We start from the raw sequence: 21,858 nt of genomic DNA, 5'->3' as shown, positions 1-21,858 counted from the left end.
CTGCCAGATTTCCTGCGAGGCCGGGAGGTTCATGCCTGGCTGAGCAGCCAGCCCAGCCCCACTGCGCAGTCTCCGGCCCCGCTCTCCTGGCTCCCCTGGGAAGGGGATAAACAGGAGATATTTTTTCACTGATAGCCCTGGAAGCGCAGCCTGTGAGTGACTCCGGGCCCAACGCACCAGCGGCCACTTGGCTGCCATGGAATGAGCACGACGACCTGTTCCAGCTTCAGCTTCAGCTTCCCAAACCTCCTCCAGCAGCGGAGGGGCCGCCAGCAGCGTTTCCACCGCTCCGCTTCGCCCCGAGGGAGGGTGAGAGCTGCACAAACACCTCCCGACAGACGCTCGTCCGACGAGTTCTTAAACCCTTACAGCAATTAAACCCTTACAGCAACGGCATTTCCCAATCCAGCAGCAAAACACAGCCAGGTGGTTGTTCCACCTCAATATTATTGTAGACATTTATGAACAACCTTCTCATTCTGCGCTGCCTTGGGAGCTGGAGAGTGAAAAAAAATAGAATTGCCTTCAGATTGTGCCATTTTCGCTGTAACAACATGCACAGGTTTCACACAACTCGGTCCTTTCTCGGCTTTACTGAGCAGCTGTGATTTGGGATGAAATCTGGGGTTCCCCCTGTCAGCCTCGAGCCGGCTGGTGGTGATCCCCGAGGCGACCAGAGGAACCAAACAGGGCTGACAAGAGAACGGAATAAATCAAACCAGAAGTGAGTCCCCGAAATACGTGCTGTGTTGATACGTGGTCACCCCATGTCCTGCAAACGGCTGCAAGTAACAATTGTAAAATAAATAATAAATAAGAGTGGATTTCTGCAGGAGGAGCTGTTGGAAGCGCTGCAGCAGGGACAAGCGCTGGATAAAGGGAGTGGAAAGGCTGCAGTTCAGCAGCGGGAGAGAGCGGGACTGGGAGAAGAGAGTATTTGAGGTGAAAATGCTGCAAATGATCACATACAGAAAACGTTATCACTCTGAGAAGCGATTTCTGAGGTATTGGCAGATTGAAGTTTTCGGGTTACGTGTTTTCAAACTGCCAGAAGTAACTACAATTCTTTCGCTGCTTTCTCTCAAACAGCAGCAGCACGTCGTGCTGTTTCCACTTCCTTCCGAGATTCATCTTTCCTTCCCCAAATTCCTCCTTCCGACCAAAACACCACTGCGCTCTCACAGAAACCTTCAGCTCCGCATAAACGCCTCAATATCAGCATCAGGTACCAAAACCACCTCCAGCTCTTCATGCGGGGACTCAGACTCTCCTTTTTCTTGAGAAAGGGGCCGGTGGCAGGGACAGGGCTCTTCCCTTCTGCGTGTCCCGGGAACCACTGCCTTGGGGGTTGGTTTTTTCTGGCTGTTTCCCAGGCAACGCTCCCATTCCCCACCAGGGAAAAGGGGTCTTTATTCTGAAGGAGACACTTTTCTACCAAGCATCGCTGTCACAGGAGCTCGGGGCTCCCGGTGCCAGATAAAATCTCCGGTTTCAGGTGTGCTGGTTCCTCTGGGCCGGCTCCACGCGGAGCAGCCACCACCAGCCTTTTAAGGAGACTTTTCTCTTCCCCCCACACAAGCAGCAGCCCGTGTCACCGAGCAGCTGCCGTGGGGTTTGACAGACGCAGCCGGTGTCGCTGCAGCAGAGTGGGATTGTGTTACAGGAACACCCAGTGCTCCCATCACGTACAGCCCCACCAACACCCGCTCGGCTCTCCTGGCTGCGGAGCTTCCAGCCGGCTCAGGGTGCCCCCAGGACCCTCCTTTTGCCACAAATCTCTTCCTTAATGATTCAACCTCAAAAGTGAAAAGAGCCTCCCCCTGCCGAATAGCAAAATACTCATTTTTTATAGAAAATATTTACATTTAGCCATTAAAAAAACCACAGCAGAGACAGAATACACCCCTTCCACGTTCAACCAACAGCCCATGGCTCTTGCTCTCAGGGAGCTGGGCATGGGCTCAGCCATGGTTTCGTGGGACAGTGAGGGCAAAGGCACCTCCTGGTCCCCAAAGCACATGGCTTTGTCCAGAAGGAGAAATGAGAACCCAAAGCACCAGGTGGCACCAGCAGACGGGGGGTGTGAGGGGGGACAGGGATGTGAGGGTCAGCACAGGCACAGCCGGGTGCCACACACGGGGAGAGCTTAAAGAACAATCGTTTAATCAACGAATGTGGGGGGAAACTGGAAAGAATTAAGGCTCGTTTCTTGTCTGAATTGTGAGGTGATGGAATTACAGGGTGGGAGGGGGGAAAGCACAGGGGGGAGGTCTGTGGGAGAAGGAAGAAACGGGAGGAGGAGACGGGAAAGGGTTTGTGTGTGTCACTGGGTGGGAAATAAATACCATGTGGAGGCAAACTGTTTATACAGTGATACATAAACATCTATCACACAAATACACACGTACCAGACGTACCTCCCGGCCCCGCTCTCTGCAGGGATCTCCGGTCGCTCCCTGCCCTCTGCCGACGGGACGCGCAGCACCGCACTCATCCTCACCTCGGGCTCCAGGATCCCCTGAGCCGGGGCAGGACCCCGACCCCGCTCTGGTTCATCCACCCGCGCGGTGCCAGCTCAGCTCTCCAGTTATTTCACAACAATAAATTACTTTTACCTGAAATTAAACCAGAGTTAAATCCCCTCAGCCATCACCGCCTCCCCTCCCCCCCCCCGGAGGCTCCCGGGGCTTGTGCTGCTGTTTATCACTAAATCTAGGGCTGTATTTTGAGGAGCAGAATTATCCACGTCCTCCCCCCCCAAACAAGAAGGACAACTTCCACGTGTATATGCAATAAAACTGTATTTTTGTGTGGTTTTGCCTTTTTTTTTCTTTTTTTTTTTTTTTAATACAGACATTTGTACACTTTCTTACAAAACTGCAGGTAACTACAACTTCTCTTAAATCATTTTTGGTCGGCAAGTACTGTAAAATCTTTGTGTGCAATTATCATGTATTTACAGGGCCTCATGTTAGTGATTTTCAATGATTATTACAATAATGTCACACACTCTCAACATAAGACATGGCTTAAGATAAATATATTAGTAAATAAATATTCTGAGAACATATTTCCATAAATGAAATGTGCTGCTATACATATACAGAATATATACAAGATGTTTTCTAGCTTTTAAAACATTTTAAAAAATGGTAATGAAGGAGAAAGAGCCCTTTGACCATATTACAAATCTTTACAGCAAATTTTATACAAAACAATTTTTTTAAGTGCTATAAGATAATTTTAATTAAAAACATTTTAAATAGTGCCTCATGAGCCAAACACAATGACAACCCTTCGTGTAAGCGGCAGAAGAGGGGTTTTGTTGTGAAGCCCACCTTGTGGCCAGCAGGAATTACCTGGGGGTTGAACATGAACCCAGGGAAAGCCAAGGCTGACGCCCCGCGCCCGGCACCCCCCGCTCCGGCCCCGGGGACCCCGGTCCCGGCAGAGACTCCCACACGTGAAGGAGACCGGTTCCTCCAGGACCACCACCAGCCACAACATCCCAAATTCGGTGTTTCCCCCCAGTTCTGTGCCCTCAGAGGGTTGGGCACATCCTGGGACACAACCCCCAGCACAACCACCGCGGGCACCGCAGCTCCTACAACCCAGCGCTGTCAACGGGGGGAAGGAGAAAGGTAAGACTTCAAAAACCAACCAACCAACCAACAAAACCCCAAACCTTTAGAGTCTGCTCTCCCGGCACACACCACTCACTGCAGTGACTCGGAGAAGGAATAAGTTTTCTCTAAACTTTACACACAGAAAATGTGTTTACTGGAATTTTTCTCTCAATCTCATACCCGGAGAGCGCCTTGGACTAATTCTCTGAACAGCTGGATTTTGGTGTTTGTTCAGTTAAAGATTTAACGTGAATTCCTTAAAATAGAATTCTTTTTTCCCTAACTTAATGAGCTCAGAAAGTAAAAGTAAACAGATGAACCTATTTTTAATTTCTTAGACGTTTGATTTTTTTTAAAAAATATTTCATTTGGGACTAGGAAGCGAAGACGTTCGCTTTGCTGGTTCTCACGAGGAGCCCAGCGCTGTCACGGACGTTACTTTGGCAGAAAATGTGAAATCTACAGCTCTTTTTTTCTCACGGACGTTACTTTGGCAGAAAATGTGAAGTCTACAGCTCTTTTTTTTCTTTTTTTTCCCCATGTTTTAAGTCTCTCCAAATCGTACCGAACTTCGGACGAAATTTTTTGTCAGCAGACTGGCACCGCGGGCATTAAATAATTCAGTTTCCCTTTAGGAGAACTCCTGCTGTGGGTTCACCAGGCAGGATGACACCGTGTCCTCAGGCACATGCAGCATGACAGGCGATTCCGACCACGCGATGGCGGCCCCTGACCCAGAGGCCCCCGTTTCCACAGGAAACAATTGCTATCAGAAGTGACGACGTCGATTACCTGGCGATAACCAACGTCCTCACTAGTACAAGAAGAAGGACAAGAGGGTGCGCCCAGGCTAAGGGGGTACAGACAGCACTCTGTAACGCAACACACAAACGAAGCACAACTGGCTGGGCCCAAGAAACCTTTGAAACCGATGGATCGACGGCGGCTCCATCAACCACGGCGAAGAAAACGACCATTAAACCAAGTCCCTCTCTCTCCCCGCGCACAGGAGGTGACAGCCCCGCAGCCCTCGGCCACGCTCGCAGCCTGCAAAGGAAGCGACACTCCCTGACCCGTTCCCAAACCCACCCAGCCAAGCTGCAGGCGTCCCACCAGCTGGTCTCCTGCGTTCCCCACGGCTGGAGCAGGGGCTGCAGGGGCTGGAGAACCCCCCGTGGAAGGTGAGGTTCGTTACCTACGAAGGTATCACCCTTTCAAAGCACTTCCTTCCAGCATCGCTTTGAGGGAGGGGTCCCCAGCAGAAGGTCAGAAGGTACAGCAAGGTCCACGGTTTAGCGGGAAGCGAGGGAGAGAACATTCTGGGCCCCCAGTTTTCCTCCCCCCAACTCTGGTTAAAACTAATCAGAGGGGCAGGAGCCCCCTTCCTGGCCAAATCATCAGAGCAGCATGAAAGGGGGAGGTGGGGAGAGGAGAAAGGCCAGTCCAACGCTTCACCTCCCTCGGAACCGCTCATGGTAACTTGCTGGCTACTAGGACTTGCTACTAGGGCTAGTGGGTATCCCAGCACCCAGCCAGCAGCTGTATCCCTCTGGACTACTCTATTTCAAGGTGCTATCTGGTTTCTAAGGCAGGTGTAGCCCTGAGCTTATTGAAGGCTGGACTCCTTTAAGTAGGAGATAACAGCATCTACACATAGCCTGGCTTATTTAACACACCGTGGTACCTCTCAGCGAGAGCCGACACGGTCACTTCTAAAAAGAAAATATAAATAACACTTTGTCATTAATATAGAAATGGCACTAGAGCTCAGAAACGCTCCACACCATGTCCCACGTGGGCTTTGCACACAAATGGAGGCCTGAAGGCTTCAGGCAAGAGGGAGAAAGGAGACAATCAAGCTGATGTGGACACAGAGGAAGAGGAAGTAGGGGAGGGACTTCTCCACATTACCACTTTTGTGTGTTTGTCAAAGCTTAAAAAAAAAAAAAATTAAGTCCATGAGAATTTGGAGTCTCTGACAAGCTCCGCTTCTGCATCCGGGATCATCTGGACAGGTCTAGTCACCGATTTGGCTCCTCTCCAAGGGATGAGATCCAGCACCTGAAGGATAAAGAAAACTAAGGAACATTGCACCGAGAACGTTGCACCCAGTTTTGAGATCCCCAGAAGAAGACACTGACTGACTGGAGCGAGTTCAGTGGAAAGCCGAAGTGCTCAGAGGGCTGGGGCTCTCGCTCTATGAGAGAAGCCTGAGGAACCGGGGCTTGTTCAGGCCTCGGGGGTTCCCCTGGCAGGTTTGTGACACCTACATGGAGGTTGTCACAACAGAGGCAGGGTCTCCACCATGATGCCTCATGGAGAAGAGGTAAGGAGCTTAAGTTGAACCATGGGATGTTCAGACTGGAAATAAGGAGAATCTTCTCCCCCCGCTGGCAGTCGGGCAGGGAGCAAGGCCCAGGGAGGGAGCAGACGCTGCGTCCCTGGAGGTTGTCACGGCCTGACTGGAGAAACTTGGTCTAAGGTGACAAACTGGAGAGCTTGGTCTGATCTCAGAGCGGGCCCTGCTGTGAGCTCCTCGGAGCAGGTGGCAGCCTGAGGTCCCTTCCAACCTGGGGTACTCTAGGGTTCTACAGACACCCTCAAAACCAGCCCTGGCAAGAACCGTTCTGTGAGTGGTTCTTTTTTTCTCCTTTGTGCATGTCCACAGCAGAGAATTTCCCACGTGTTATTCTACAGCAGTTCCAAGGTTTTCACTCATTTTTTTATCCTTCAGCTTGTCCATCCCCTCCCAGCTCTCTGGCCGTGCCCACTCAGGCAGTTTGCCAGAGCAGCCTGCTACAAGCAGTCACTTTTCCCCCTCTCCTCTTACAGGGGGTAAATGGTAAACTACCATCTTCTACTCCTCTCACTATGACTGAACGAGCCCAGTAACAGGAGGAAACACTTTTGTGCAAAGGATTAGTCAATGATCTGTTCTTAGGCAAAGGATGGAGGTAACCTTTATGGCTGTAGGTAGCCATAAAGGCTCGGACAGAAAGGTAGGGAGTCATCAAGAAAAGCCCTCGTTATTACCTGTGGCCTTTGTGGTCGTCATCAGCTTCTGGGAGTTCAGAGTGGGACTGGGAAAGAGCATCCTGGCTTCCTCCTCCTGAGAGTAGCTCTGCCGCAGGAATGACGTTGCCTCGTAGCAGCCCTCCCTCTCGTCCTGCACCTCTGGGACACCCTGGCAGTGCAGATACGTGTCCAGCTCGGGCGTCCCGTCCCAGGAACCGCAGCCTCCGGCGTGGCTCCCCTGGCACTCTGCAGGTAGGATCAGCTCACAGTCTCTGTCTTCAGGAATGATGGGAATGCGTTGACCCAGATCACACACACCCTTACAGCAGCTGGGCAGGGTGTCGTCGGGAAGCGTGTACTGCACATTCACTGCATAGTCTTCTGTATAGCAGCCACCGCCTCCACCGCCACTGGTACTACTACAGGCTACCTGCTTCTCTTCATAGAAGCAGCAGGGCAAGCCCTCGTATTTGACCCCATCTGTCCTATGCAAGTGGTCTGAGTTAATACTGTACAAGCCCGGGGTGTTCCCTGACTGGGGCTCTACTCCTGGGCCACACGTCCCCCACAGCGGGGAGCTGAGGAAGAGCGCGCCGCAGTCAGCGCTGCCGCCGCCGGGCTCCAGGGCAGAGTGCTGGAGCTCGAAGCAGCAGGCACACGCCTGCTCCACGAGCGGCCCCACCGTCTCTGGGTTCTTCCAGTTCCTTTTAACATCCAAGGCAGCACCAGGAGTGGCCTCATGTCCTCCCTCTGAGGTAGTGCCATTTGGATCCCTGTGCTCTAGTGAGGAATTACTGCTATAGTTCATATCCATGCTGCAGTTGGACAGTTGGTCCCCTGAGGAAGAAGCTGGCACGGGCCGGCAGTCGGCACCCACCAGGCTGTGAGCGTGAGCTGGAAGCTCGTCCTGGTGGGGGCCCTCCAAGAGAACGATTGCACTCCTGTTTGCACCACCGACCTCGCCCGCTCGGCAAGGGCTCTTACTGCGGTAAACATAGGGGTCATAGTCACTGCTCAGCGAGCTGCGGAAGGTGGAGCAGCTCCCGTACACCCCCTGGTTGCTGACCTCCGTGCAGTCAACCATGGAATCGCTCGAGGAGCAGTGGCACTGACCAGAGCTGCTGCTGCTGCTGTCGCTGCCGGGGCAGTCAGCCAGATACCCACTGCACACCGAGCGATGGCCGTGGTAGCAGCTAAAGCTGGAGGTGCTGCCGCTCTCCAGGCGGGAGGAGGGCACCACGTGTACCACGGGAGGGAAGAGCATGCTGCCACCAGGCTGGAAGGCACGGGAAGGACCCTTTGAGGAAATGCCAGCGGGAGGCTGTCCATCTTGCTCAGGGTAACTAAGGCCTTGGAAGTAGTAGTGCTGATACATGGTCTCGTATTGGGAAAAACAGGCTGCTTTGGAAAAGTTGCGTCCCCCAAATTTGGGCCTTCGGAAGTTGTGAGCCGGAGAGTAAGCCCTGTGCTCCAGGCTGCAGTGATGCGTGTTTAAAGCGTGGTCCAAGTGAATAGGCTGGTAACTTCGGATGTAGGCTGGGGACTGGGCCTGGTAGAGGCTCTGCTCACCGTGTCGCTCAACCGTCAGCACCGTGATGGGGTTTCCGTGAGGGTCCATGCTGGTGCGGGTGGGATAGGCCGTGATCTGGCTGGCTCGGTGCACCCGGCCGGGGTAGTGCACGGGCAGAATCACCCTCTGCTGCCGGCTGCGCCCCGGGGTGATGGAGTCCAGGCAGACCGGACCCGCGCTCCCCTTCTTCTGCTCTGGATAAGAGAAGGAAGAGTGGAGAAGTAGATGGAGGAAGGAATAAAAAGGAATGTACTGTATGCAAAGAAAGAAGGATGTTTTGTTCTGAATTTAGTTACGTTACACATGTTAATAGCAATAATAATGATAAAAGAACATACAAAACAAGTGATGCACAACCCACTTGCTCACCACCCGCTGACCAATGCCCAGTCAGTCCCCAAGCCGTGGCCATTTCCCCCCCCAGGTTTTGTTCAGCACAATGTCCTGTGGCCTGGAATGTCCCTTTGGGCAGCTGGGGTCAGCTGTCCTGGCTGTGTCCCCTCCCAGCCCCTTGTGCCCACCCAACCCATCGCTGGCAGGGCAGTAGAAGCTGAAAATCCTTGACTTGGTGTAGGCACTGCTTGATAACAACTAAACCATCAGTATGTTATCAACATTATTCTCAGCCTAAATCCAAGCTACTAGGAAAAAAATTAACTCTATCCCAGCCTAAATCAGGACAGCACATAATTAACTCTATCCCAGCCAAAATCAGGACAGCACACAACACAGGTTTAAAAAGAAAGCACCAACTTTTTACACAGAAGGAAAAAATAACGAAACAAAATAAGTCAAGAGCATAAACCTGGAAGCCTTTGAAACAATCATATTTGCTTATAAAGAAAAAGAAGCAAAGTGGTTCAGATACTGCTCTCATATGTGCAAAACATTCTGCTTACACAGAATTCCTGGTCTTGCAGGTTAAGAGCAGTCAGCAGTCATTGCTCAAGTCTTCACTTTACACATTATTTTACATAAATGTGTAGTAATTGAGAAGTTTTCCCATACAGAGGAAAAGGAAGGGGGAGAGGGCAAGTAAGGGAAACTACATTCCAAGCTACAGACAGCGACAGAAAAATAAAAATCAATACATTGTCCTTTCTTTATAGCTGCCAAGAGAACACACCCCTGTCTGTCCCATGCCAGCCCCTTGCCCCCAGCCGCTGCCCAGTGCTGCCCTCTGCTGGGCACCGCACGCACAGCCAGGGAAAACGGAAACGCAACCTCTTCTTCCAGCGCCCGCAGGGACCTTCCCAGAACTTCAGACCTAACTGTGTTTCTAGGGTTGCGTTAGAATAAAGCCTGAGGGCTCTAGGGAGACCTCCACACCGGCACAATTTCTGCTTCATATTGTAAGCTGTTAAACGTGGAAGGGATGAGGGGAGAGCATCTGCGCGGCGGCACTCACCGATGATGTTGTGGCGGCAGTGGGGGCAGGTGTGATGCTGCAGCAGCCACGGATCCACACACTTCTTGTGAAAGCGGTGAGTGCAGGGAATGACCCGCAGCTCCTGCAGGAACAGACGAAGGGCCATGAAAAAGCATTCCTTCCCAAGGAGTGAGTTTTTCACAGCTTATTCCTAGCTTTGTCAGCCTCGCTACTAAACGCATCAGTGCCCAGTTTCAAAGTGGTAAGAAGGCAAAAAAACAATGCCATCTGTTCCAAAAGCACCAGAGTAGTGATCTGGCACTACAAGAATAGTCTAAAGGTGAGTTAGAGCTCCATGCAGATACACACCATCTCTTTAAGACACCTGCTGTGTGTCCCTATGACCTAACACCTTAAAGAAGCCCATCATTAAAGTTGTCCTTAAAATACGAAATAAACTTTAAAAAAAAGAAATCAATAGAGTCCATTTAATGATGCATCTTGCCTACAACTACTAGCAATGGAAAACATTCAGGAAAAGCAAAACCCACACAGCATATATGATATTTTTCCTCTCAACCAGCACTCCCATCCTTCAGCTGTTATCTGTTTACAGATACCCTGCTGGATATACACCAGATCTTTCTGCCAAGTACTGCTCAAGTCTCCCCCTGAGCTCAGGTTTTGAATTTGTAACATGCTTTGGCAAGAAGTTCCACGAGGCTGTGACCTGCTGGGGGAGAAACACCACACTTGGATTCAGATTGGGTCCTAACAGTTTCATTTAATTGCACCCAATCTTGAATTGAAAAAATATGCTAAAAATCCTCTAAATGCTGAGGCAAGCCTGACTTCTTTACAAGTTCTTCCTCAGAACAGCAGCTTGATGAGCCAGCAACTTGCAGAATGAAATCCCTCACCTCTCACTTTGTAGCCTGGGGAAAAGCCCCTGAGATTTCTTCGGGAGGTGCAGGATGCAGCTGAGGTTGAGTTGGCGACTCAATGCCATCAGGGTGGCAAAAGGCACAGCCTCAGCACACGATGTGCCCACCAGCCAGCCACGTCCCACAGTGCTAAAATAACCCAGCTCCATTCCCAGCCCAAGCTGAAGAAACTATTTAGCCTTTACCTCCCCGTCGATGTACTTCTCCAGGCAGATGGCACAGTCCGAGGTGGAGCTGCTGCTGAGCGTGTCCAGTGCTCCACAGCTCCCTTCCCTGTGGCCCTTACTTTTGGACTTAAACTTCCTGGTCTCCATTTTTTCCAGTGCTTGCACTGCAAGCCTGTTCATGGAATTCTACAGCAGAAGAAAGAAAAATAAATAAATAAAGAAAAAGGCAATGCTGCTGCAAAAGGGACTATAGTGTAGATGCAGAGGGTCAATGTAGATCTCCTTTAAAGACGTTTCCAAATTTTCCCAAAGGCCTACACCCATGTATAACGTCCTTTCCAGAAAGGTGACTATTCTAAGTCATTGTCTGGCATTTCCAAAAGCAGTGAGCAAGTTCTGGGACAAAGTAAAAGCAGCTGAATTTCAGCATCCAGTGAACATTCTATTACTGCTCTTACCTGGCTACGTCGCTGTTTCAGTTTGATCTTGACAAGAAGAATGAGGCAAACAAGAGACACAACCACAAAGAAGGCCAGGAAAATCCCCATATCAAAGTACTCGGTGGGTTGCTTAAAAATTAAAACAAAAACATTATTTTTTCTTTCTTTAGATCATACTCAAACCTATTGCTCCTTTCTTTTCTATGCTTTCTCAGCAGTCAAACATACACAGTCACAACGGCAAAAGTCAAAGTTCACACTGTTGTGTTCATTAACCAGGATTCTATGAGACAAAGCCTGGGTTTCACTGTCACTGCCAATGGATGAAATACATAAAAATGCCAGTCAGATTTACAGTGTGTCTGACTGAGTCACACTAACACAAATTTTCACCGTTTATTGGTCTGCTTGTATACTTAAGCGAGTGAAAAATCAACGTTTGGATTTGCAGCAAATGGCCCACTTCTCAAATACATTTCTTAGTGGAAGAATTCCATAAAAATACAACAAAGCCCAAGTGGTAACTGGGACAGCTTCATTCCTCATCTTTAAACTGCATGTAGAGAGTGTTCACAAAAACACTCATGAAAAACTATTTTATATTACAAATACCAGGTATCCCAATTATTAGTCCATGTTTAAAATACTACACAAAATTATTAGTTAACATAGGGCAGACTACCTATCAAATCTGAACTACCAGAAGTGTGCAATAATTAAGTTAACTACAAAAGGAAAACTTCTATTATATCAAATTTTTAGCCATTTGTATATTCGTACGAATCCTTATGAAAGACATTGCGGATTCCATACTTACATCAAGCGTAGCTGCTTGTCCACAGTGCAGTTGCTCAATTTATTTAGGTCAACAGAATTTCACGTTTTAAGGCTCATGGGGAGCATGAAAACCTCTTCACAGGCAGTGCAGTTAGCAAGCACTGGGGGAATTAACAGCAGCGAAATACCTAGATAAGGTTTCTTAAAGTCTCACCCGTGGGGGGCGATGCTGAATCCTTGCTCGTGCCACTTTCTGCTTGTTAACGATGTTCATTAGCTTGACAGCATCAGCACCCTTCACGTACACCACCGGTCTCTTCAGAGGGTCCTCTGAGCCCTGGTTCAGCTGGAACAAAAAAAAATAATCTACTCAAAAGGCACGTTTCAGGAAAACTACCTCTCTGTTGGACAACGGAGGGAAGAGTAAAGGAATATGAATGGGGAATCGATTCAAGCACCAATTGTTCTCTTCCAGCCTGGACCTTCACTTAAGTATTCCCCAGAGTAAAACCTGAATTAAGCTTTTGACTTAAGCTGCTCTTTTGTTTTATTGACCAAAACTAAGATTAAGGATAAGCAAATGTTATTTCTGAATGGCAGCTTCAACTCAACCGCATTATGCCCCAGTGCATATACTGCTACTGTAACAAGTTAAACCTCATAACGAAAAAGAATAAAAATAGACACATTCCATAAAAATTCCCCATGCTACAGCAAATGTTATTTCTGAATGGCAGCTTCAACTCAACCGCATTATGCCCCAGTGCATATACTGCTACTGTAACAAGTTAAACCTCATAACGAAAAAGAATAAAAATAGACACATTCCATAAAAATTCCCCATGCTACATTTTCTGAACCTCTTGTTATTTCAACTTTAAAGTTATGCTACTGTAACAAGTTAAACCTCATAACGAAAAAGAATAAAAATAGACACATTCCATAAAAATTCCCCATGCTACATTTTCTGAACCTCTTGTTATTTCAACTTCAAAGTTATTTTATTCACATACAAATTTCTTCGACTTTCTGAAAAATCTCCTGTTTTTCAGGCTCCTTGTACCTAGTCAATTTATTAAAGTCTGTGATTGCTGCTGTTTAACCCAGTTAACTCATTCAAACAGTTATTTGGGTTCTAACAACCACCAGAGCTATTGACTGAAGGATGGGGGCCTCGAAGACTAAAGCATGTGATTAGATAACTTAATTCACTCTGAAACTTCCTTCTAGGTCCAGCTAAGTTTTCCTGAAAGGCCAAATCATAGAATCAGAAAAGAAGGCACCCTACGAGTCCAACCTCCTGCTCAAGGCAGGGTCAACTCTGCCATCAGAGGCTGCCAAGGGTTTTATCCAGTCAGATGTTGAAAAACTTCAAGTGTGGAGACTGTGGAATTTCTCTGGCCAACAAATCCAAAAACTCCAACCTGCTGAACTGTTCCCCAGAGCGGGGAATAGCAAGACATGAGATTTCTTTGGTTACAGAACGGCACCTTATAGCTTATTCTGACCCACAAGAAAAAATCCCAGTACAGGAGCTGGCTGATGCAAAATAATCAGGGCATGGACAAGCAGATGGAAATGGTACAGGGAAAGGAACGAGAAGACAAGAGTGTGAGCAAGTTGAGCAACACTTGCATGGTTTAGCTCCCATCAGCAACTAGAACCACACTGCTGCTCACTCACTCCTTCCCTCTGTGTGGGATGTGGAGGAGAATCGGGAGAAAGAGGTAAAAATGGTTTAGCTCCCATCAGCAACTAGAACCACACTGCTGCTCGCTCACTCCCCTCTGTGTGGGATGTGGAGGAGAATCGGGAGAAAGAGGTAAAAATTGTGGGTTGGGATAAAGGCAGTTTAATAGAATAGCAAAGGAAGAGAAATATAATAACAATAGTACTGATAAAAGAACAAAGCCAGTGATACACAGTGCAGCTCTTCACCACCCAGCCCCCCACATCCCCAACTCCCCCAGTTATATACTGAGCATAACATCATATGGTATGGAATATCCATTTGGCCAGTTTGGGGCAGCTGGTCTGGCTCTGCCCCCTCCCAGCTTCTTGTGAAAATTAACCTGGACACAGAGATATCATATCTACATTGTTGGTATCTACCTGTTGTTTCTGGCTAGAACATGTAGGAATTACCAACTGAATGATCTATCATCCTGCATCCGTCCAGATGACGGTGACAGATTCCATTGTGACTTTAAAACAGATTCTTCCTAGTATTTGACTGGCCTTCTGAGAACACTGATCAATTTTTAAAACTGATGTCTTTCAAAGAGCTAAAAAATACCTGAAGTACTTGAATCAGCCCAGGGTTCCTATGTGTCCACACGGCTTGCTGGCCTAAGGCCAAATCCAATCACTGTCCCTACGCTCCCAGACACTTATTCTCTCTCAAGCTTTCTTGTCTGAGAAAGATTTCACCTGATTCCTCAGCAGATTTTGCACACTGCCAGACTTTTGCTAAAGATGATGCTCTGGGTGCTGCTACTCCTCTTTGAACTATGCAAAAAGCAAAACTAAGAAACAAATCGGACTTCACAGAGCATTTCTAAAAACAAAAGTTTCATTCTTAGTCTACAGCAAAAGACACAGCTCCCCTCACTGTCTTCAGACACTTCCATTTGAATCAGAGACTCCAGATTAACTCATGTCATTTTTCCTCCACTGTTATCCACCTGTCGTTGGTTTCCACAATTCCAGGTGAGTGCCAAAATGGTGTTTATTTTAAAGACAAACTGATTGGTATTCACAGAGCATTTCTAAAAGCAAAAGTTGCATTCTTAGTCTACAGCAAAAGACACAGCTCCCCTCACTGTCTTTAGACACTTCCATTTGAATCAAAGTGACTCCAGATTAACTCATGTCATTTTTTCCTCCACTGTTATTCACCTGTCATTGGTTTCCACAATTCCAGGTGAGTGCCAAAATGGTGTTTATTTTAAAGACAAACTGATTGGTATCCCCTGATGTCAAGGGTTCTGAAGACTTCATCTGAGAATCAAAATGCACAAAACTGCTCCACTGTTATCCACCTGTCGTTGGTTTCCACAATTCCAGGTGAGTGCCAAAATGGTGTTTATTTTAAAGACAAATTGATTGGTATCCCCTGATGTCAAGGGTTCTGAAGACTTCGTCTGAGAACCAAAATGCACGAGAACCAAAATGCATGAAACAGGTGTCCAGAGCACCACCAGAAGTGAGCAATGAAGTAACTCTGACACTTGGAGTGTGAAAGCTTGGTCCAGTCACTCCTCTCCCCTTCAGGAGTGTTTGCACAGGCTGCTGCCCTGCCTCTAACAGAGCCGACTTTGTCAGTTACTGCACCAAGCCACTAACCTCCTTCCACTTCACTGGTACCCCCAAAATATTCCCTCATCCACTGGACTTGTTTCCCAGCTACTGAGGACAGTTGCACCCAGTTTATTATCAAGAACCAGCGGTTGCTGGGAGAGGAAAGAGAGCAAGAGGCAGTAACTCTGCTCTGCAAGTTCAGAGCAGGGGGGCTGAAAGTAACTGGAAGCTGCAACCCAGAGAAAAAAAAAATTGGAAAAATACAGATGCTGTCTTTGTGCAGATAATTTTTCTGTGTATAAAAGGAGAAAAAATATCCCTGAGAATGTTTGGAAGATCAAGGCTGTAGCCTTGATGCACATGCAGAGCAGAGCTCTCAAAGCATCCATTGCAGGGTCTGCATTCCTTTGTCCAACAGATGCTCATTTCAGAATTAAAGCCAGCTTTTTTAACGTAAACACTGATGGTCTCTCTTTTCCCCAAGAAATTCAGGCTGTGCTTAAAACATTCAGCTTCACTTGTTTCTGCTGTAGCAGAAAGAGCAGTTTTCTTTCAAGGCAAAACAAAACTAAACCAAACACAGACTATTTTTGCGCTTATTATGTTTCTTCTCTCTACTCAAATAACTCAGAACTGGGTGGAAGGATCTTGCCAAAGCATTTCACAGAGCTACCACCTCACCCACTTCAAATGAGAAGATGGAAGTTGTACTGAGACCCTCAAAAAGGAAAAACTCTGCTTGTCCACAAAATATATAGGCCAGAAATCTACGAACAGCTGTGAACAAGAAATAAACGTTTAGAAGATTTTGTTGTGGTTTAACCCCAGGCAGCACCTGAGCACCACACAGCTGTTTGCTCACTCCTCCCTGCCCAGTGGGATGGGGGAGAGGATCAGAAGAGTCAAAGTGAGAAAACTCTTGGGGTTGAGATAAGAACAGTTTGATAATTGAAATAAAAAAACCAAAAACCAACCCTCCAACAAACCAACCAAAAAAACCCAACAACAAATTGTAATGAAAAGGAAAATAACAAGAAGGGAGACAAATAAAACCCAAGACAAGTGATGGAAATGAAAAATAATCACTCACCACCCCCTGACTGGTCCCCAGTTAGTCCCCGAGAGGCAGCCCCAGGCCAGCTTTTCCCCCTGGTTTGTATCTGAGCAGGACATCCTGTGGCCTGGAATGTCCCTTTGGGCAGCTGGGGTCAGCTGTCCTGGCTGTGTCCCCTCCCAGCCCCTTGTGCCCCCCCAGCCCATCGCTGGCAGGGCAGTAGTAGCTGAAAATCCTTGACTTGGTGTGAGCATCACTCAGCAACAACTAATCGAAAATCCTTGACTTGGTGTGAGCATCACTCTGCAACAACTAAGCCATCAGTGTGTTATCAACGTTATTCTCAGCCTAAATCTCCATCAGTGTGTTATCAACATTATTCTCAGCCTAAATCAAACCACAGCACTATACCAGTGACTAGGAAGAAAATTAACTCCATCCCTGCCAAAACCAGAACAGTTTTGTAATAATCTTGTTTAGAATTGGGTTTGAAAGCCGTTTTGCAACCTTAAAAATAGCAGCTGCCCAACAATGCAATTGATGATAAGCTGGGCAGGGCCAAACCCCCTGTGTTTTGTACCCAGAGCCAGGCAAAGAAACCTCCTTGACCAGATAATGAGACACAAAAAATTGGCCTCCATCCTTTCTCAAACCTCAATCCCATGCCTGAACTCTGGCTTCTAGCAAAGGCTAGAAGAAAAAAAAAAAAAATACAACTCCCCAAACTTTTCTCTTTCTACCAGATTCTCACCATCTCCACTGCTTCTTGCCTGCCAGAAGATGAGCAGGAGAACCACAGCACTGTGTTACCCAGGGGCAGTAGCTGTGTGTCCCAAGGTAGGTGTGCTCCAAGAGCTGTGTGCTCTCGAGTCCAGCCTCAGCAACCCTAAATGAACCCGGCAGAAGCTGTAATAAAACTGGGCTCCTTTCTTCATACCTGATCAATGGCATCTGGGTTTTCAGAAACATCAAAGATGACCGCTGTGGCTCCTCGCTGTACTGCTCGTTTTGCCTGCAATAAGAAAGACAGCATCCTCAGTCCCACCCCAAAAGATGACTTCTTACCTCAGAAATGACTCCCTCTCCTCATCTCCAGAGAGCAAACTTAACGTTTTGTGCTTCTGTGTAGTTAAAACAAATGACAGTGTAATGGCAAACACAGGAGTTCCTGATCCAGCACAGAATGTAAGTGGACTCTGCTATAGCTTCTACAATCTCTCTGCTCCAGCTTCTACAATCTCTCTGCTCCTTCCTTCTCACACTCCTCCTTCAACAAGCTTTTAAAGAAAGTCAAATGTGATTTAGACCCTCTAAAGACTTTATAAGAAATTTTTAACATTAAACTATGTTCTTTTTCTCCATGTTACTTGGAAACACCATTAAAAACAGTCTTCCCTGTGATCTGGGGTGGAGAGACAAGCTCACTAGTGTGGAAAATAAAGGCAGACCAGGTTCTTTCCACCTTTTCAGTGTCATTTGCACAACCACGAGAAACCAGCATCTCACAGTCTTTGCAAAAAGTGCCTCAGAGAACACTGCTCTTCCTGACCATTAGAGGTCAGAACTGCTGCATTCAACACTTCTCACATGGATAAAATCAGACCTATTTACGTGCACAGCTCTTCATCAAATATGTGGTCCAAACCTGGAGTTACCAACAGCACGGAGGAGATATTAGAACATACTCAAATCCTCTGGGACAAAGAAAACAGTATTTTAACCGCCGAGGCTAAGACAGGGTGTTTTTACCAGTTTCTGCTGCTGTGCAGAATGTGTACATTCTGTTTGAATGTTGCTCAAGGGCTCCAAAGAGCAAACATTCCCAGTAACTTTTCAAAGCTGTTCCTGCCTTTGTTGGATGCAGAATAAAAGTAACTATTTCCCCCAGCGATGAAGAGCTGTCACCATCACAGCACCAAACAAGAGGATACTGGCTCTTCAGAGAGACTACAAAACCTGAACTTCAACTGAGACAGAAAACAAACACATGAAAGTGACAAATTATGAAATATCACTCCGAGTTTTCCAAGAAGAACCTTGGCCACTATAGAGATGTTAGTTGGAACACTTACAGGTCACTTTCTTTGCTCTATTCTTATATTTTGGTTTTCGTTTTAAATCAACCAAGCCCATCAGAGAGCGTGTGAGGGAAACCAGCTCCCAAACGGGGTCTCTCTCTCAGCCCGGCAGGTATTTGTCCTCTTTGAAGTCAGCACACCTGGCTAATCGCTAATAGCTCTCGGGGAGGAAAAGTTAAAAGGAATCTGCTACACATTCTCCATCGCAGCGGCCCCGAGGTGAGACTCATCCCGGTTTCCCTACCAGGCACCTTTTACAGACACGCAGCGCTGGTAGAACCGTTCGGGCCACTTAGGGTGCTCTTTCAGGACGGTCAGCCAACAAGCCAGGCACTTTGATCTCTGCAGAGATTTCTGAAGAGATTTTGCAGGTTGGTTCGGGGGGAAAAAAAACCCAACCAAAACCCACCCTTAATTTTGTGAACACACCGAGTTAGCAGCGTACAGCGCAGCAATCCATCAAGCTTCCACCACCCAGATGTGATCTGTATTTCTGACTTTGGACTGTAAGATCAGATGCTGAGATGGGAACAGCAAGTGGGGTGAACCCCCCCACCACTTTCTGCAGACCCCCTGAGGTGGCTGGACTATGGCTCCAGCCCTCCTCCACCACCACCTCTCCTCCTCCACCACCTTTCCTCACCCGGGGCCCTCCTGCACCCTCGCCATTCACCTTCCACCCCGCCACAGGGCCCACCGGGCTACCGAGCTCCATCCCGGCCCCGCTGCCCTCAGGCCGGCCCGACCCTGCCCGACCCCCCCCGCCCGGCCCCTCCGCCACTGGGAGAAGGGGGAAACGCAGATTTTTAGTTTTATTTTTTTTCCTGGCGACGGTTTGAACCCCGATCCCAACCCACGCGGTGATGCGTCCGCCCCCAGGAAGCGCACCCCCCTCTCGCAGCCACCGGCGAGAGCCCGGGCGCTCCAAGCGACGCGGCGGGACCGCGGGCGGCGGAGGCCGGTGCCGAGGCCGCTCCCGGCGGCGGAGGGTGGGGAAGGTGGGTGCCGCCGCGGCGGCAGAGCCCGCTCCAGCGCTGCCGGGGCTCCGGCTCCGCGGCTTGGCGGCAGCCCCGCCTGACCTTCCAGGTTGGGCTGGCAGCAGATTAGAGAGCAGCCGCCAACACACCACAGCCTGCCGCTCCTCGCCCCCTTCCTCCTCCTCCTCCTCCCCCCTCTTTCTCCTCCAGCTCGTTTTTAAAACCGCTGCACTTTGTTGAGGAGCAGACGGGTGCGAGCAGGCCGGGGCCTGAGCGCGGAGGCTGCTTTTTTCCACCTCCTTCCCCTCAGCTCAAGATGGCGGCGGGGCCCGCGGCGCACCTGGGGCGGTTGGTTCGGGGGGAAAAAAAACCCAACCAAAACCCACCCTTAATTTTGTGAACACACTGAGTTAGCAGCGTACAGCGCAGCAATCCATCAAGCTTCCACCACCCAGATGTGATCTGTATTTCTGACTTTGGACTGTAAGATCAGATGCTGAGATGGGAACAGCAAGTGGGGTGAACCCCCCCACCACTTTCTGCAGACCCCCTGAGGTGGCTGGACTATGGTGGGCCCCAGGGAAGGCTCCAGCCCTCCTCCACCACCACCTCTCCTCCTCCACCACCACCTTTCCTCACCCGGGGCCCTCCTGCCCCCTCGCCATTCCCCTTCCACCCCGCCACAGGGCCCACCGGGCTACCGAGCTCCATCCCGGCCCCGCTGCCCTCAGGCCGGCCCGACCCTGCCCGACCCCCCCCGCCCGGCCCCTCCGCCACTGGGAGAAGGGGGAAACGCAGATTTTTAGTTTTATTTTTTTTCCTGGCGACGGTTTGAACCCCGATCCCAACCCACGCGGTGATGCGTCCGCCCCCAGGAAGCGCACCCCCCTCTCGCAGCCACCGGCGAGAGCCCGGGCGCTCCAAGCGACGCGGCGGGACCGCGGGCGGCGGAGGCCGGTGCCGAGGCCGCTCCCGGCGGCGGAGGGTGGGGAAGGTGGGTGCCGCCGCGGCGGCAGAGCCCGCTCCAGCGCTGCCGGGGCTCCGGCTCCGCGGCTTGGCGGCAGCCCCGCCTGACCTTCCAGGTTGGGCTGGCAGCAGATTAGAGAGCAGCCGCCAACACACCACAGCCTGCCGCTCCTCGCCCCCTTCCTCCTCCTCCTCCTCCCCCCTCTTTCTCCTCCAGCTCGTTTTTAAAACCGCTGCACTTTGTTGAGGAGCAGACGGGTGCGAGCAGGCCGGGGCCTGAGCGCGGAGGCTGCTTTTTTCCACCTCCTTCCCCTCAGCTCAAGATGGCGGCGGGGCCCGCGGCGCACCTGGGGCCGCCTCTGGCGGGTAATTACAGCTAAAAGGCCTCTGAAAAAAAAATAAAAATAAAAATAAATATATCCTGCCCGCTACAGGGTAATCGGGAGAGCTCAAAATAACGCGGCCGTGTAAGTCCCGCTTAAAATAATGCCAGTCTATAACAGGCATGTGACTTGATCGTTTCGAGATATTCAGTGTTCGAAGGCTGCCCCAAAGACATTTCACTAAGCAAAGAGGCCCAAACCTAGATCAAAAATAAAGACACACGTTGGGTGAAAGGGGATGGAAAAAAAAAGTTGTAGTGCTACATGTTTTACCTTTACGATACCCACAGCAAACAAAAGGGGCATTTCCTCAATTCCATTCCCAGGCAACTGACAGAAATCAGCGAATGTGCCATAGCCCCTTCTGAGATTGTTTGTCTTCTGCGGCTTAAAGCAAATGACTATCCCTACAGAGCAGTATTCTTCCTGCTTTGTAAAGGGTAATAAAAAAACCACTCAAGGTAACTGCATTTCTAGTAATCTGCATCATAGAATCACAGAATGGTTTGGGTTGGAAGGGCCCTTAAAGACTATCCCATCCCACCAGCCCAGGTTGCTCCAAGCCCCCTCCAACCTGGCCTTGAACCCCTCCAGGGATGGGGCAGCCACAGCTTCTCTGGTCAACCTGGGGCCAGGCTCTCACCACCCTAGGTAAATAACTTCTTCCCCACATCTCATCTAAATGTACACAGTTTAAAACTGTTACTACTCCTCCTATCGCTATGATCAAATGATCATATGACCCAGCTTCTCTGGTCAACCTGGGGCCAGGCTCTCACCACCCTAGGTAAATAACTTCTTCCCCACATCTCATCTAAATGTACACAGTTTAAAACTGTTACTACTCCTCCTATTGCTATGATCAAATGATCATATGACCTCCATCAAATGATCACATCACTATCAAATGATCGCTCTTTGTTCACAGCGACAACCACCTCCCCGTCTTCGCATCCGGAGTCTGAGAGCCCGTGTGGCTACCGAGCGACGGACTCGGACCTGCTCGCTCTGCACGGCCGCTGCAAGCACCGCCATCGTCACCTGAACTTCTCTGTGAAGGGCTCCCACATCCTGACGGGAGCTCCAGGGAAGTTACACACATTCTGTGTGGATCAGCAGCTCACTAAATGCCTGACGTGCAGAAACATAGGGCTCAATTGTGTAAAAACACTCATGTAGAGAGAGCACTAAG

The 21,858-nt window shown here is 49.3% G+C and overlaps 1 protein-coding gene across 1 annotated transcript in view; it reads right to left on the bottom strand.

Moving 5' to 3' along the window:
* Positions 1–4,153: 4,153 nt before the first annotated feature.
* Positions 4,154–21,858, bottom strand: part of ZNRF3 (zinc and ring finger 3) — a 57,450-nt gene continuing 39,745 nt past the window's right edge. The window contains exons 3-9 of the mRNA XM_014944068.1: positions 17,200–17,274; positions 12,123–12,254; positions 11,150–11,260; positions 10,710–10,877; positions 9,620–9,722; positions 6,660–8,405; positions 4,154–5,687 (exon numbers count right to left, since the gene is read on the bottom strand). Of these exons, the coding sequence (XP_014799554.1) occupies positions 5,644–5,687; positions 6,660–8,405; positions 9,620–9,722; positions 10,710–10,877; positions 11,150–11,260; positions 12,123–12,254; positions 17,200–17,274 (2,379 nt within the window). The 3' untranslated portion in view covers positions 4,154–5,643. The remainder of the gene's footprint in view (positions 5,688–6,659; positions 8,406–9,619; positions 9,723–10,709; positions 10,878–11,149; positions 11,261–12,122; positions 12,255–17,199; positions 17,275–21,858) is intronic.

This window comes from Calidris pugnax, unplaced genomic scaffold, assembly GCF_001431845.1.
Source record: "Calidris pugnax isolate Ruff unplaced genomic scaffold, ASM143184v1 scaffold138, whole genome shotgun sequence".
Taxonomy (NCBI): domain Eukaryota; kingdom Metazoa; phylum Chordata; class Aves; order Charadriiformes; family Scolopacidae; genus Calidris; species Calidris pugnax.
This window is presented reverse-complemented; position numbering and strand designations above follow the sequence as displayed.